Source organism: Acinonyx jubatus, chromosome B4 (assembly GCF_027475565.1).
Source record: "Acinonyx jubatus isolate Ajub_Pintada_27869175 chromosome B4, VMU_Ajub_asm_v1.0, whole genome shotgun sequence".
Lineage (NCBI taxonomy): Eukaryota > Metazoa > Chordata > Mammalia > Carnivora > Felidae > Acinonyx > Acinonyx jubatus.
Genome location: NC_069387.1, coordinates 115576618 through 115593313, shown reverse-complemented (window position 1 = coordinate 115593313; position 16696 = coordinate 115576618). Strand labels below are relative to the sequence as shown.

General features: G+C 39.3%; 1 protein-coding gene across 5 annotated transcripts in view; it reads right to left on the bottom strand.

Moving 5' to 3' along the window:
* CFAP54 (cilia and flagella associated protein 54) overlaps positions 1-16696 on the bottom strand; it is a 295832-nt gene that overhangs the window by 23963 nt on the left and 255173 nt on the right. For 4 of the 5 annotated variants that reach the window (XM_053226634.1, XM_053226632.1, XM_053226633.1 and 1 more), the window contains one exon: positions 8789-12883. In XM_053226634.1, coding sequence (XP_053082609.1) covers positions 12740-12883 — 144 coding nt within the window. In that variant the 3' untranslated portion in view covers positions 8789-12739. Of the gene's footprint in view, positions 1-8758; positions 12884-16696 lie in introns of those variants that run through there. The other variant, XM_015070493.3, reaches the window with a different exon arrangement.

Below are 16696 nucleotides of genomic sequence, written 5' to 3'. Positions count from 1 at the left end.
GGAAAAAGAAAAAAGAAAAGATGAGTAAGAGAAGGGAACAGGATGAGTGAGAACTTACACCCCACCCTACGAGTAATCGCAGGCTTGGCTCCCGACTCACCAGTTCCATTTTCTGTGAGGCCCATTGTGTTTGGTTTCCAGTCCTTATGTATGAGCTTACTTATACGCTGCCACATACTGCCTCCCCCCACACCTACTTTACTTGAGCTAGTGTAAGTAGCCTTTCTTTACAAGGCTGTGGGAGATAAACTATGCCTACTTAGTGATGTGGCCAGCATCCACATCCAGCAACAATTCACTTTTATGGGAGCTTTAATAGATAAATGTATCAGCATTCAGAAATATGGAAATGATAAAGTTCCATTAATTTTTATTTTTTAAATAATTTTTTAATGTTTAATTATTTTCCAGAGAGAGAGACAGAGCACTGGCAGGGGAGGGGCAGAGAGAGACAGAGACACGGAATCTGAAGCAGCCTCCAGGCTCCAAGCTGTCAGCACAGAGCCCATTGCAGGGCTCAAACCTACGGACCATGAGATCATGACCTGAGTCGAAGTCAGACACATGACTGACTGAGCCATCCAGGTGCCCCACATTAATTTTTAAATTATGACTGACCAGTGACGATTAAAACCTTAAAATAAAGAAGCAATTCACAGCCCTAAGTCATATTACACTTAAGTTTTAATAAACGCATGAACATAGAAAAGATCAAATTCCAGAGTTCCAAAGCTATAGTTAATTGAATACAACTTAACAAATATATTCGAGATGCTGTGGAGCACAAAGATGAAGAAACAGACGCTATCCTCACGAAGTGTACAGTGGCTGAGAAGAATAGATTCGTACACATCTAAATAAAATACCAAGTAGAATGTGGTCAGAGCATGGATAGGAATAGGTTACAGGAACCTATGGGTGGGGGAGAGAGGAATTATAAGGAACAGAGAAGACTTCCTGGAGGGAAGGTCATGAGAACTGAGCCTTAAATGAGTAATAGGATTTCACAGAGAATGGGGACAAGGACATTCCAGGAGAAGGAAGGCATGTAAGCAACAGAACAGTGGATATTCAAGGAACATAAACATATGATATGGTCTTTACTACGGGTGTGTATAGGAAGCATGGCAGTATGAGTGAGGAGAAATAAGGCTGGAGAGGTGCACTTATAATAGGACATGTAAAAGTTACGAATTTGAATTTTACTGCATAGGAAATCGAGAGACACCGGACTAAGGAAACAATGATCCAATTGCTTTAAAAAGATAATTCTGGCTATATTTTAAAGGTGAACTAGACTGAGAAGAGACAAGAGAAAGAGAAATTAGCCAGGAGGTTACTCAAACTGTTTGGATAGGAAGTGATCATGGCTAGAAGTGGGCCAGCTTCAATGGGACCAAAAAAGATGGAGGGCAAATAGGATACTAGCACTGATCGGGGAATACTGCTTTCCTGTGAGGAACCTCCCAGGTTCTTTGTCCACTTTAAGACCGAGGGGATACTCTTTTGTCTCCACACTTACACTTCTCATATTTATCTAATTTCTATATTTTTAATTGAGTTTTCAGGACTGGTTAAAATACATTTCCTTCCTATAGGAAAGGTTTCTGTCATGATTTCATCAAGAGCTATCAAGCAAAATGAGACTGTGTACGTCATTAATCATTTCACATAACAGATGAAGACAGCAATATTACCTGTTAAATGCCTTCCACTACCTGTCTCAACATTTATCAAACAGAAATTTCACCTCAACAACATCCTATTTCTTTGGCATTATTTGCAGTAAATCACATAAACACATAGAAAATTGGCTGATTGGATATCAGGTTGTGGGAGGCCTCATATGACCTTTCTACCACAGAAGTGAAGCCTCGAGCTCATCAGCCCAGGCAGAAAGCTGCCAGAGGCGTGTGGGTGTGTGGTTGGCAGGGGGCTGGAAGGGCACAGAGTGACCCTTGTTTAATCTTTGCCATTTCTCCCTTAAAAAGGAGAATCTATTGATTCTATGGAGAATGGTTTACTGAGTTACTTCAAAAATAACCATGCCAACTCTGACTTAGTTGAAATCCTCATCTTCTTTCACCTACTGTATGGAAAAAAACTTCCTAAATTGTTTTCCATCCTCCAAACTCTTGGTTCCCTCATCCCTCCTTCACATGCCACCAGTTTATGTCAGCCAATCACAGAGTGGATCATGAGATGCCCTTCCAGGTGCTGCCCCTCCCCCTAACCCCCACACCCAGCCCTGCCTTTTCATGGCCCTCCCCTACAGAACAAAGTTCACTCGCCATTTATTCATTCAGCACCTACCTACCATATGCAGCCTAAGTGTCATGAACTGGTAATGAACAAGACAGAAAGAGAGCCCTTAAGGAGCCAAAGGATGGTCTAGTGGGAAGAAAAGGAGAGACAGACTCTTACAGCACCATGTGGTGAGTCAGAGAGGAGGAGTCACTTAATTCCACCCACCTCTTCAGCCACATTTCCCACTACATTCACCCTGTTCTCCCATCACAACAGACATCTCATTGTCCCTTGAATGTAACATTCACTTCCATGACTTCACACCCCTTCTCTTGCTGTATCCTCAGTCTGCTATGAGTGCCCTCCACAGGTCTTCAACTAGAAGCTCCCCAAGCAAGTACTGGAGAGACACTATGTGTCAGGCACTGGGCTAAATATCAGAGATAAGATGATGAACAAAACCTCCAGCAAAGGAAGTCACAGTAAAGAGAGATGAAGAGACACATAAACAGATAACCTTCAAAACAATGCAGTAAGAGTACAGGGTGTTTTGGGGTATTTTGTTGGAAGGTTGCATGCAGATGTCAGAGAGATACTAAAGAACATGACAATTGGGGAAAAGAAGGTTTAAAAGAAGTTTTGCCTTGTGTTATGAAAGAATTCCCTCTTGAATGTTCTTATGAGAGACTCCATAAAGATTTAGATTATTTTCAATGGTTTTGAACAGCAGATTGATGTTTCTTAGAATGACACATTTTGCTAAAAGAGGACCACCCAATGGCTATGTTCATTATGAATGACATCTGGGTACCTACGTCCATACTCATACAATGATTAATCTCCTCCATGACAAAGACCTAATTGTACTGATTTCTGCATGTCCTTATCTCCTCCCCAAGCCTGGAAAAATTTTGCATATAATATTTCCTCAAAAAGAATTTGTGAATTGAGGCTAATGTTCAATTTCATTTTGTTCTTTGTTTTCATAGTACTTTGATATTTGGGATATGTTGACTGTATACTAATTTTAATTGCCTTGTACAATCCAGGCATCCCATAAATGTTTGCTGAACTAACCTTAGGTGAATTGGTAAGCATATTTTAGGCTCTTCATATCAGTATGCTATCACTCCAAATAAGATGTTTTTCTCTTAAAATCAGGATCGTGTGCATTTTTCATATGCCTAAAGTCCCTGGTAAGCTCTGAAGACACCCCTAAAGCTATGAATGACAGGTTAAAATAACTCAGTCATTCTAAGCCAGCTTTGTTCATTTTAGAAGAATGTATACAGTTTTCAAGCCAGAAGTGATTAGAACACCTGTTCTGTAGCCCTCTCGATACATCTTAAATTAATATCTGTGTTCTGAATTTCTTAGCTTATTCCAGACCATAGGCTTTGGCGGGGGGGGGGGGGGGGGGGGGGGAGGAGGTGGTAAAAAAGGGAAAGGAACAAGAAAGAGAGTAAGATTCATTATCCCCCATATCAACCAAAGGTACATTTTCTGGTACCTTCTATTTAATAACCCACCAAAAATCTATACTTTGATAGAAATAAATATAATAGATTATAGAGGTTATAAAATCCTTTCCAATTCCAGACCAGAATCGATCTCTTCAAGTGTCCTAGTTAACTTCTAATTAGTGCCAAGTGAAGGTTGTCATGACAACAAACTGGCAGATTTAGTCAATGGGATTTGTTAGAACACAGAATATAGCTGCCTTTTTTTTAAGTGCCAGTTAGCATACTGGAAAAAAAAAAAGAAAACTTTATATGTTCCTTCTTTTTCTCAACTTTTCAAGTGTTCTGAACTAATCTGTTTGCCAGTTCATCTAAACAGGTATTAGTTTGTCTTCCATTTGATGACATTCTCTTATATAGAGAACCAACAGAACTGAAACATATTTAAAAAATGCCCTCCTTAAAGCTGAAGAAACATTTTCTAAGTTAAGGAACAAGACAAACTCAAAGATACACAGAACATCATTACTGAAAGTAGTCTGTTTTACTCAAGGACTGATCCACTGACATATACCATTCTAGTCAGGACAAGAAAGCAAGCCACAAACTCTGGTTAAAGAGACTCTGGATTCCTCCCTCTGCTTACATTCAAACGCTCTCTCTTATCCCCATTTATTTGGTATTTTCTTATATTCATAGTCAACCTCTTTACTGAGATGCCAGGCTCATTGTAATAAATTTGATTCCCACATCAGACCCCACGGAAATTCTGGTGACTCACCTTCCAACCAAGGGGTGTGGCTCTCCATCTCAGAGCACTATTTTAGTGAGATGATCAGTTTTAGAGATGAGAGGAACATTAGTCCCAGATAAGGGTAAGTGACTGACCCTAGGTAGTAAAACTGAGTAGCAGAGCACAACCTAGACTTCGTGCTCTTATGGATGCTCACCCTCCTGCCTCAGACAATAGAAGTTGCAAAGATGAATGGGTTTAGGAGAAAATAATCTTTTTTTCATATATGAATTATATGGAAGTGGACTCAGGGACAATTTCAGCAAAGAATATTCTAGACTATGGCTCAAAGACAGCAATCTGATATGTTTGGACTATGACCAAAAAACTAAGTGACCAAATCAAGTGATCTACAAAAGAAGTGCAAAAATGACACGAGAGTGGAGTTCTTCCTGAAAACAGACATAATATGAAAAAAAATACATATGTTAGAAGAGATGCTCCACATCACTCATCATCAGGGAAATACAAATTGAAACCACAATGAGATACTACCTCACACCTGTCAGAATAGCTAACATTAACAACACAGGAAACAACAGGTGTTGGCTTGGATACAGAGAAAAGGGAACCCTCTTGCCCCATTGGTGGGAATTCAAACTGGTGCAGCCACTATGGAAAACAGTATGGAGGTTCCTCAAAAAGCTAAAAATAGAACTACTCCACAACCCAACAATTGCACTACTAGGTATTTATCCAAAGGATACAAAAATACTGATTTGAAAAGGCACATTTACCCCGAAGTTTATAGCATCATTATCAACAATAGCCAAATTATGAAGAGCCCAAATGGTCATCAACTAATTAATGGATAAAGAAGAGGTGATATATATTAGTGGAATATTACTCAGCCATCAAAAAGAATGAAATCTTGCCATTTGCAAAGCCATGGATGGAGCTAGAGTGTATTATGTGAAGCGAAATAAGTTGGTCAGAGAAAGACAAATACCATATGATTTCACTCGCATGTGGAATTTAAGAAATAAAACATGAACATAGGGGCAGGGGGAAAAAAAGAGAGGGGAGCAAACCATGAGAGACTCTGAACTATAGAGAACAAACTGTGGGTTGCTGGAGGGGAGGTGGGGGGACAGGCTAAATAGGTGATGGGTGTTAAAGAGGGCACTTGTTATGAGCACTGAATGTTATATGTAAGTGATGAATCAAAGTGATAAAAATTCTACACTATATGTTAACCAACTAGAATTTAAATGAAAACTTGAAACAAAGAAAATATGTATGTTATATTATTATTTTATAATATATGTAATCTCATGGGTTTGAGATATCTGATCTATTAGATTTATTATAAGCGTTCAGTATATAGGTAATATCAAGAAACATCTGGTAATTAATATCGTAACCTACAAAGACACTGAAAAGACTTTGGGATGTGCAACCCAAAATCTAAGACATCAGTTCTATGATAAATCCGGGCACAGAGCAGAGGAAAGGCAAGTGTGGAAAAGTGGCATTTTGCAAAGGCTAACTGTTCTTGATGAATCCTCTTACAGCTGGGCTTGTTGCTTTCGCAATAATGAAAAATGGATTCACTCACTCTACTGGTAAATTCAGACTGAAAATGCCAACAGGTACACTCTGAGAATCAGGAGAGTCCTCAAATTTTACACGTTCACATGAGTGCATAGATGAGGAAATAAAGAGCTAAACCTACACCTGAAACTAACATAACATGTATGGCAACTAGACTTCAATAAAAAAGGGGGAAAAAGGTTAGAATGGCAAAAAAAAAAAAAGAAAGAAAAAATAGAAATAGGACAAAAAGAGGTATACCAATACTTTTCTTTAAGAATTAAAAATGTTTTGGGGTGCCTGCATGGCTCAGTTGGTTAAGAGTCTGACTTTGGCTCAGGTCATGATCTCACGGTTTGTGAGTTTGAGCCCGGTGATGGGCTCTATGCTGACAGCTCAGAGCCTGAAACCTGCTTCAGATTCTCTCTCTCTCTCTCTCTCTCTCTCTCTCTCTGCCCCTCCCACTCCCCTGCTTTCATTGTGTCTCTCTCTCTCTCAAAAAAAAAAAAACATTAAAAATTTAAAAAAAGAATTAAAAATGTTTTGTTATTGTGATTGAATATTAAACTAGCAAAAAGTGATTTAAGGAATGAGATACAGCAGATCAAAAATGAAGAAAAGATCCTACAAACTTACAGAGGAGAAACAGAGCTGGGCCCCAACTGGCTGGGAATTCAACCAGGAAAGCAGCAAAAGGAGGCCCCAGATTTAGAGGTATGCTGTAGGCATTGGGGGCAAACAGTCCTCAACTAGAGCAGAAAGATGGGCGCTTTCAAGAAGAAAAAAAGGAACTGAGATATTATTTGATAAGCATGAACAACTGGGTGAAAATCTATGGATGAACATATGAAAATTGTGATGTAATGATCAGAAGAAAGTTAAAGAAAAAAATACAAGAAAAATCAAAGCTTATACAAGAAAAGAAAATAACCATAGTACACTCTTTGACTTGGCTGTGAACATTGTTTCCAGGGGCATGATAATGTAAATACTGAATAGTGACTTAACCAAAATCTGTGATATGACAATACTTGGGAAAAGGAGAAAGGAGAAGTTGGGGAGGAGTATAAGTGAATTAAACCCTTATATACCACAACAAAATCAATAGATATTATCTCAAGTTGATACATAAAAGAAAAAAGAATAATTATTTGTAGCTAATAGCTCTATTCATCAATAATTCTGGTTTTCCTTCTTCCAAGCCTGTAGGATGTGATTTCTTTGGTCAATGAAATATTAGTGGAAGTGATATGACAGAAACCTTAAGAGCCAATGTGCAATTTGCCCCATTTCTTCCCTCCTGCTACTGTGACTGGTGATATTTCACGTGATGGATGTGCTACCAGCCTAGATGCAGGCCTGAGGGGACATGGAACAGGGCCCCAGTTAATGCACTTGGATTTGAAGGCTGTTTGCTGCCTCATTTTTCATGACTGATACTACATATTATTATACACGTGGAAGTAAATAACAAGAGAAACAGCTGAAAGAGCTGAAAATGGTTGCCTCTGCAAAGCAGGACTGCAGAGTGAGAAGAGGTTGGGTAGGAGATTGTCCCTTTTCGCTAAGTCTTGTAGAGCTGTCTGACTTTTAAAATGGCCAAAATAACTACAGAATCTATAACTCAAGAAAGTGGATTAATGTGCAAATGGAAATTCAAAGGACAAGTGATTAGGGAAGAACAAATATGTTCCTGCTCCTCTCATTTCCATAGAGCGTAAGGAAATGCCACTCCACTCCTAGAGGAGGAACACTTCTGGCTTCTTTCAGACTTGAAACTAATTTACTGCCAGGAAAGTGGAGTGACTTAACTGATTAGTAAGTTTGGGAAAAGCAAAAGAACATGCTGGGCTCAGCCTCTTCTGGGCAATCTTTGTTTATATTTTTGGAGGCACCCTGCCTACAAGACTGCTGGTCTCTGCTCCTCCCTGCAGTGAGCCTGGCAGGGGCAGAAGGGCACTGGGGAATCCTATGGTTACACAGGTGTGACTAGGTGGGCAAGTCTGGCTCATTCAGGGGTGAGATACTACTAAGCTCATTTGGTCACAGTCCTAAAGCAATGTTCGACAATCAATCAGCTTTCTCAGTTAATGACGCTGAGATTTTGATTTCCACTATCCATCTGCTATATCCCATTTCTCAATGGGTTCAGAACTCAGGAAGGGTAGAAGAGAAATGACCCTCAATGACCCTCTTCTCCAGACACATACATCAATCATCACAAAAACCACCCAACTGTGTGATCAAATTAATAATACACCATTAAGATAATGTCTTTTTTGTTGTTGTTCAAAAAATACATATATGCATAGAGAAAGTCTGAAAGATACTTTTCTTCACACATTTCTTGAATAATAAAAATGTTGAAACAGTAGACTTAAGAATAAAGAGTAAAAGAATAATGTAAAGTTACAGAGCATTGTTTCTTGGGATTCACAGTGGTATCTAAGTGATTTCTCTAGATTGCCTTTGCTTTCTTTCACCATCACATTCTTATAATTGGTATGTTTAGAAAAGCTTTGAAGGAAGCACTACGTACGTGTCCAAAAAAGTTGGATTATATTTGATACTCTAAATAGAGAAATGGAGAACAGAAGAACCACAAAGTTCAAGATTAGTGACATAGTTGTGCTTTGATGAAGTAAAAAAATCACTTAAATAATTATATAAAATGACATCTATGCTACAACAGCAATGCAATTTTCCATTATTTTTAATAACTTACTTCCATTTCCTTATCAACTGATTTCTCTTCCATTTCTTGCATTTCGGATACATTTTCATCTGAAGTAATTTCAGGAGTTGTTGGCAATGATATTTCAGCTATTTGCGTAAGATTAGATAGTTTCTCATGAATTGAAATGACCCTAAAAATAACAGATGCACATGTATTTTACTTGAAAAGCTAAGAAAGGCATTCGTTTATTCCCAGAATCTGTAATATGTGTAAAGTTAGTCCTCAGGTATTTAACACTGGGGTTTCCGGCATTCCCAAACATCATTCATTCAATAATTCCTTCATTCAAGAAACATGAGCAAAGAGAAACAATTCTAACCCGTATAATATTTATGACCTAGTTATATACTCTGAGAGATTTAAAATGACAAACTGGCAAAGGCACAATGACAGAAATGCACACATCCAAAATACTGCTTAAGATGAAAAAAAAAGAAAATGAACATTTACGTGAGCAAAGAAAGTCCAGGCAATAACAAAAGGTTTGCTCCTATGTAAATCTTAATGCTGTGCCTTGACTGCCCTGCTGACCTGAAGGTAAGAATTATGGCAAGTTAGCAATGGCTTGCAAAGGCCAATCAATGAGCCCATAACAATGAAGTATATTGTGCGGGAGGGGTGAAAGGGCAGGGAGCAGGATCAAGAAAGAAGGAAAAGCAAAAGCCAAGGAGGAAGGCACAGGACACAGCGGCAATTATGCTGAAGACAGAAAGCTTCTGGGGCCACAGGCCAGTGAACAGTGGATACTCTGAAGGCAGAGGCAAATGGGTGAGTGGAGTCAGGAGGAGAAAAAGCATTTGAAGCAGCTGAAGGAGGCAAACAGCCACCTGTGTGACCTTCAGTGAGTCTATGCTATGGGATACAGCACATATATGCATGCATGTGTGTGTGCGTCAGTGTGGGTGTCTCCATCCAAGGAAGGAAGGAAACTTTTATGAGAAAGAAGTAAATTATCCATTAAGTCAAACTGACATCAAAAACATACACAGGAATGTCAATTCTCCAATGTTCCACAGGGTCCTCATCTGCAGCATGGTATAATACTCGATGACCGTGATAGAAGGTGAAAAAGTACCTTTAATTATACATAAGAGGATCTGAAATTATATAGTGTGTTTAAGAAACTCTTTTATAAAAAAAGGACAATGGTTAAAATGTAAAGATATGTTATTAAAAGTTCACTTGGAAGACATCCATTAAAAAAAAAAAAAGGGTCATCTCCAAGAATGGCGGAAAGGCTGCCTGATGCACTGGAGAGAGAACAGGTGGGACTCAAAGGACCTGGGAGAAGCATGCTTGGTTCCAACACACATCAGCCATGAGACCCTGCACAAGCCACCTAACCTCTCTGACCCTGACATTCCTCCTACTGCAAGACTGGAATAATAAAACCTGCTTCATCTACTTCACAGCATTTTGTACCGATGAAATGACATAACTATGTACATTCCTAACCATGAGAAGCCACATGAGAGAAAGATGATATTCTAACACACTGTTCTTCATTCTAATACCCAAGAAAGAATTCTTATAATTCCCGCTTCTCTTTCAAAAATAATGTAGCTTCCCCTTCTAATACATGGAATTGCAGGAAGGATAAACTGTTCTTTGATGTTTGGGTTTCAGATTGTCAGTGAATGTCCAGAGCTGTACTATCTGTTTCAAAAACAAATGTCTTGGTCTAACTCTGTAAAAAGCAGGCTGGGGGTGGGGGGTGGGGGTGGGGGTGGCTGGGCCCCTGATCAAGGAGCAGCATCAGAGGACCTAGCATCTCAGGTTCATCTCATGACCCCATTTGCCCAACATCTTGCCCATACACATCTTGACCTCCCCATCCGTGTCAATGCTCAGTCCAGCTTTTGAATTCCCACATTGGCCCACAAACATCCATCATCTCATCCAGGCTAGACCAGCTCCCCACAGCCTCTGCTCTCATTTACTGACTAACGGCACTCTCTCCCCCCCCAGGCTGCCAGGGCCTCGAAGCAGGACCCGGGCAGAAGTAGAAATGTGGATGGCAGGAGACTTGAAGGCAGAGACAGCAGGCAGGGAACTGGATCTTGGTTAGAAGAACATAATTAGATAGAACTACACAGAAACATTTATGCGTGTCTATTGAGAACACTATCTTTTCTTTTGTTGCTATAGAAAAATGCCAAGAATTAAAATGTTTTTCCTTGTAAGTACTTAATTTGGAGATTAGGACGTGAAATGAACGATTCAAGAGGACTGCCCAATTTGAAGGCTATTCTGGTTCCTTCTCTGGCTTATTTTTTTCTGACCCCTTGTATTCTTACTTTGCCTTCTGAAAGATGGTCAACAAGAGCAACTCCCCACGTACCTATCTTACCCTGGCCCTCCTAAGAATACAAGCAATGCCAGCCTAGATGAGGGAAATGGGCAGCTTTCAACTGTGTCCCCAAGGGATAGGTTAGATGAGATACTGCCAGGCACCCTCCTCTGTGTTGGCCAGGTTCATGTCCCTAACCTGAGTAAACCTACCACTGATCATAAACACATTCAAATTACAAACTTTTTGGAATAAAAAAGAATTCTGTCATTTTGATTTCATTCCACTCTGCAGAAATTATCATCATTTTCATCATGTGATTCTAAAAAAATATCTTGCCATATTTATGTACACAAAGCAAGTATATAATTTCATAACTTTGTTGCTTAGCTGTGCTGGTATATGTCCTGTGCCTAGATTTTCTGCCAGTTCAAAAAAAAAAAAAAAAAAGGAAAAAGGGAAAAAAGAAAATTGGCTGAATAATTGAAAATATGCCAGCTCTTGAAACATCTCTTGTTTTATTCTCTTTTATGGCAAGGCCAAGAAGTCCTTCAAAATGAAAATCTTGGAGCATGAACAAGGCTCTTCAGGGAAGAACCAGGTCTCTGTTCGCTAAGCACTTACTAGGTGCCTAACAGGGCAAAGAGCTGACACTGATAGACACAGGGGTTAGTAACAAGACTTGACATTTGCCCAGTGCTTTCGGCCTTTCAGAAGATATGCATATGTTGTCTGTCTTGATCTTAACAACCCTGAAAGGCAGGCAGAGTAGATATTCTTTCCATTTTACAACTGAGGCGATGGAGTTGAGGTCACAAGGACGGTGAACAATGGAATCAAAACTAAATTAACTAAGCAATGAAAAAAATTAAAAACCAACTAGGAATTTGGTAAAGTGAAACAGGAGAAGAGAGAAACCAGGCATGAGCAAAAGTTAGAGACATGCCCTGTTTGATGGAGAGAAAGGAAAACAACCTGGATGAAGCAGAGGCTTTTGATGTGGGGAACAATGTAAAATAGGGAAGGGTGGGACAATGGAGGGCGTGGAGTTTGTCCATAATTTTGCAACCCAATACGGTGCCACATGTTACTTTTTAAATATGCCCCAAATTAGGGGTGCCTGGGTGGCTCAGTCGATTAAGTAGCCAACTTCGGCTCAGGTCATGGTCTCCAGGCTTGTGAGTTCGAGCCCTGCACCAGGCTCTGTGCTGACAGTTCAGAGCCTGGAGCCTGCTTCAGATTCTGTGTCTCCTTCTCTCTCTGTCCCTTCCCCTCTCATGCTCTGTCTCTCTTTCAAAAATAAATAAGCATTAAAAAATTTTTTAAATATGCCCCAAATTATAGGCAAAATATAATATATATCCTTGTACTCTCTAAAATCTTTATGAAGTGTCAGGAAGTGTTTCTCCACAACCCTAAGTACTATTATTCTTATTCCCACTTCATTGATGGGGTGACTGAAGCACAGAGAGGTTAAGTAACAAGCTCAAGTTTGCAAAGTGAATAAGGGGCACGATTGGCATTTGACCCAAAGCAGGCTGGATTCAGAGTTCATACTCTTAACCACTGCAATATCATACTCCTCTAATTAAAAGGAAGATTCTTCTAAAAATGTCTTCTAAAAGTTCTCCTGTGACTTACCTTGAATATTACTAAAACAGTCTGTTCTAAGGAAAATATTAGCAGAGTTGTAGGAAATCCATCATTACTTGCCTGTTCAGTGGAACCCAGAAAGAGCCAACATAGACATCGCTAGAAGTGCTATTAGGCACAGCCTCTGAAATATTCTGGGGCCTCATGTTATATGCATACAACAATAAAACCTATAAGAAAATTAAAACATGAATAAAATGTGACATTAAAATTACACGTTGCCTCAAAATAATATCATTAATTTTTTTAAGTTTTTCTTTGAAAGAGAAAACAATTGTGTTTCAACTCACTTTAAAGAGGACTGATTTGAGCAAGAATTGTACAAAGTTTATGAGGTGAAAAGAAATGCCATTTGATAATAATATTATATTATTTTTGAAGAGTGCCATTTCTTACTGCAATTTTTAAGTTTAAATCTCAACCTGCGAAGGCCTTCTACAAGTTGGAAATGTGTACCTGGTGAATATCCAACCTCGTTTCTCGTTGCTTCTCAATATGCGCCTTTCTCATCAGTGGTCATAGCTGCTTCTGTGCATCACTTATGCTGCTCCCTTACTCTTCTGTTTATTTAACCTACACACAACTTTCTGGTCCCCACCTCTAACATGGAACTTCTCCTAATGACTCATACTCTGGTAATCTCCCTGCGGTTTGAATTTTGCTTCCTTATATTGTAGCACTTATTTATGGTCCAATTCACAGAATTTGAGATTCATAGAACCTTAGAGAGGATCTGGTCTAAGTCCCTCCTTTTAGATATGAGAATGCTGAGGCCCAGAGCTGCCAGTCAAAACCAACTAATTAAGTACATGCATTTATCTCTGTTTTCTTTGATAATCAAACTAAAATAAGAGTACAGGGATTTTTTAGAAAGGCATAAATCCACAAAGACAGACAAAAAGGAGGTAAGCAGACAAGAGATGTTAGCAACACGTTGAAGGACAGAAATTGCTGAGAAGAGTGTTGGGGGACTCAGAAAAGAGGAAAGGCTGTGTCCTAACTGCCTTCAGAGGGGTTGCCAACAACAAACATGAATGAGAACCCAGAAAGGCTTGGGAGCTGGAGATGTTCCTCCCTCTTATCCCTTCCCTGAGCCCATGCCACCAGGAGATTTCCCTACTTCCCTTGCCTCCTCTCTGGCCAAACTTCCTTTCATTTTCCTCTCTGCTGAGGTTAAATCAGAGCTCTATTGTCAGGGACATTAGGTACAGGGCTGAGATACAGAACTGAAAACATGGGAATTAAGTGGAAGTCTGTGTTCTGAACAAGAGACATCCCCTACCCCACTGCAGCCCCTGCTTGGGATGTAGGAAACCAGACAGAAGTTGAAAAGGATCCTCTTTGAGGAAACTGACCAGACAAAGAGAAAAGACCTACAGATACTGACATTTCAGCATCCTGCAATGAAACTGCTGGCTCCTGCAGTTACCCTACAATGAGGCCTATAAATCAATAAGTCTGACCTGATACACCCTGTAGCACCTTCACAAATGAATGGATAGCCAAGGGTCACTAGACATGAAACGAAAGGTAGAGACCAAAACTAACATAAGAAAGGAACTTGAAGAATCAGATATAAGACAGAGAGCAGAAGAGAACTTCAATGAAACCATAATTGATATCTTAAGAGAGAATAAAGACAATATTTTATCTGTGAATCAAGAACACAGTGCTGTTAAAAATGAACAAAGAACAAGAAAGAGCTCTTAAGAACTAAAAAAAATATATGATCACAACTAAATATCAACAAAGGTTTGAAATATAAAATTGAAGATATCTCCCCAAAAGTAAACCTAAATTTTAAAACATAGGTAATATGGGAGAAAAGATGAGAAAAATACTCAATCTAATAAATTCAGTATCTGAATAATAATTCCAGAAGGTACAGAGATAATCAAAGGGAGGAAATTATCAAAGAAAATAATTCTTCTTGCACTAAAGAATATACTGAAAGATTGAAAGGGGCACAGTGGATGACAGACCCGCATGGTTCATCATGGAATTTCAGCACACAGGGCATGGAAAGGAGATCCCCAGAGCTTCCACAGGAAAAAGAAAAAGAAAGAACTAGGCATTAGAATGGGACCATACTTAACAGCAATGCAGGATTGCCAGAAACAATGGGGCAATGTCTCCCACGTTTTGAGAGAAAATAATTTTCAACGTAGAGTTTTATGCCTAGAAAATGATGACGTCAGCATATAATGATGACTTTGTGTTGGACATTCAAGGTTTTCTTATATCCTGTGTAAGTACAGGGTCAATCTGTTGCAAGTGGTTAACATCTCAGGGGACTGTAGTACTATTGTTGGCCCTTGGCCAAAGCTGAGTGAAATGTACCACCCAGTGACTAATGCAGTCCTGTTCTTGGTTCTGAAACACACCAATGGGGCAGCCTGTGCCATCGTGTCAGCATTTTCTTGTAGATATGTACATATTGATGATTTGCATCTGGATTCTATTGTTCTCTTCATTTCTATCACTAAGTCCGGTCCCACACATGGTTTTGACTACAAGAATAGAGAGGTATGAAAGACCCCTCCTCAGTTAAGACATCAACCTTCTTGAGATCAAGATATCTTACCATATTTTTGTGGTTCATGATCTGTAGATGAAGTGTGCTGTGCAACTGAGTGAGGACCCTGGCAACTGCTCCCAGGCATCTTGGATCTCTCTACTGGTTATCTGAGCTTTCTTTATCCTGCCATGACTTATCCTTTACCAAAATCTTCCATGAATATACTTTGTGGAATATATTGTATGGTGTGTCCTTTGAATAATCAGAACCCCCAACACATCCTTTATCAGAAAGCTGTAAAATGTGTTCATTCAATAGGAGAGAGCAAGTCAAGATAGGGAGAAACATGGGACTCAGGGAATTCTCAGGAGGATGGCGAGTGGGCTCTTATGATGATATCTGAACCATGAGAGCAATCAATCCAGTTTGGAACATGTCTCTGAAGAAGAAGACAATAAAAGAATTAAGATAAACTGATGAGTTTGACCATGCAGAGAAGAATTGTGTAGTTCTTTGAAAGTTTGGGAAGAATGAGAGATTCTAGAATACAGAGAACACTAAATTAAAAATAAGGCAGGTGTTTTTCTTCAGGATAGAAGTCGGGAAGAAAGGAAACAGTACCTTATTTGGCTCAGCTGTGAGTGATATTTACACATTCATAATGTAAACACTGGCTCTGGGTTTAAGAATTTTGATAGAACTCATTTAGGAGAGGGGCACCTGGGTGACTCAGTCGGTTATGTATCCAAACTCTTGATTTCGGCTCGGGTCATGATCTCAGTTTGTGACAGCACAGAGCCTGATTGGGATTCTCTCTCTCCATCTCTTGTCTGCCCCCACCCTCAATAAATAAGTAAACTTGAAAAAAAAAGAACTCATTTAAGAGAGTGTGTGGAAGAGAAGAGTATACCTGAGGGGGAAAAAAGAGGTTGACATTAGCTTTCATCTTCCATAGTAGTGTGTGAGGTTGATCACTAAAGAAATTATCATGTGAGCATGTAATTTAGATGTATGGGTTGGGGGGAGACCCAATAAAACAGAGACAGCTGAGAGTTGAAAGTAATTGTATCTGATGGTGGGATTCAGGGATGTGGACAGCTAGACAGAGAGAGAAATGTTCTTTTTACTCATTAAAAGTCTTTCACATTTGGTTTTTCAAACTATGGTAAATTTGATGAAACACTTCTGAAATGAAAATGAAATGAGTCCCAGAGAGATTAGTCTGTCTTATGGTGTTTGCTCTTGTTTTTTGTTTGTTAACCTTGACTCCCAGGCTAGCATACAAAGTCCCCGTGGACAGGAGTGACATCTTGTACTGTTTTTAGTAGTGCTTGCAGCACCTGCTACATGTTAATTAATATCTTCATATTTCTGAAATTTTCATTATATCTCTTAAGAGCTAATGAAGTTCCCCAAAGTGTGTTAGTGGAAAAATTTAAATAGATAACATACTTTACATTTAACC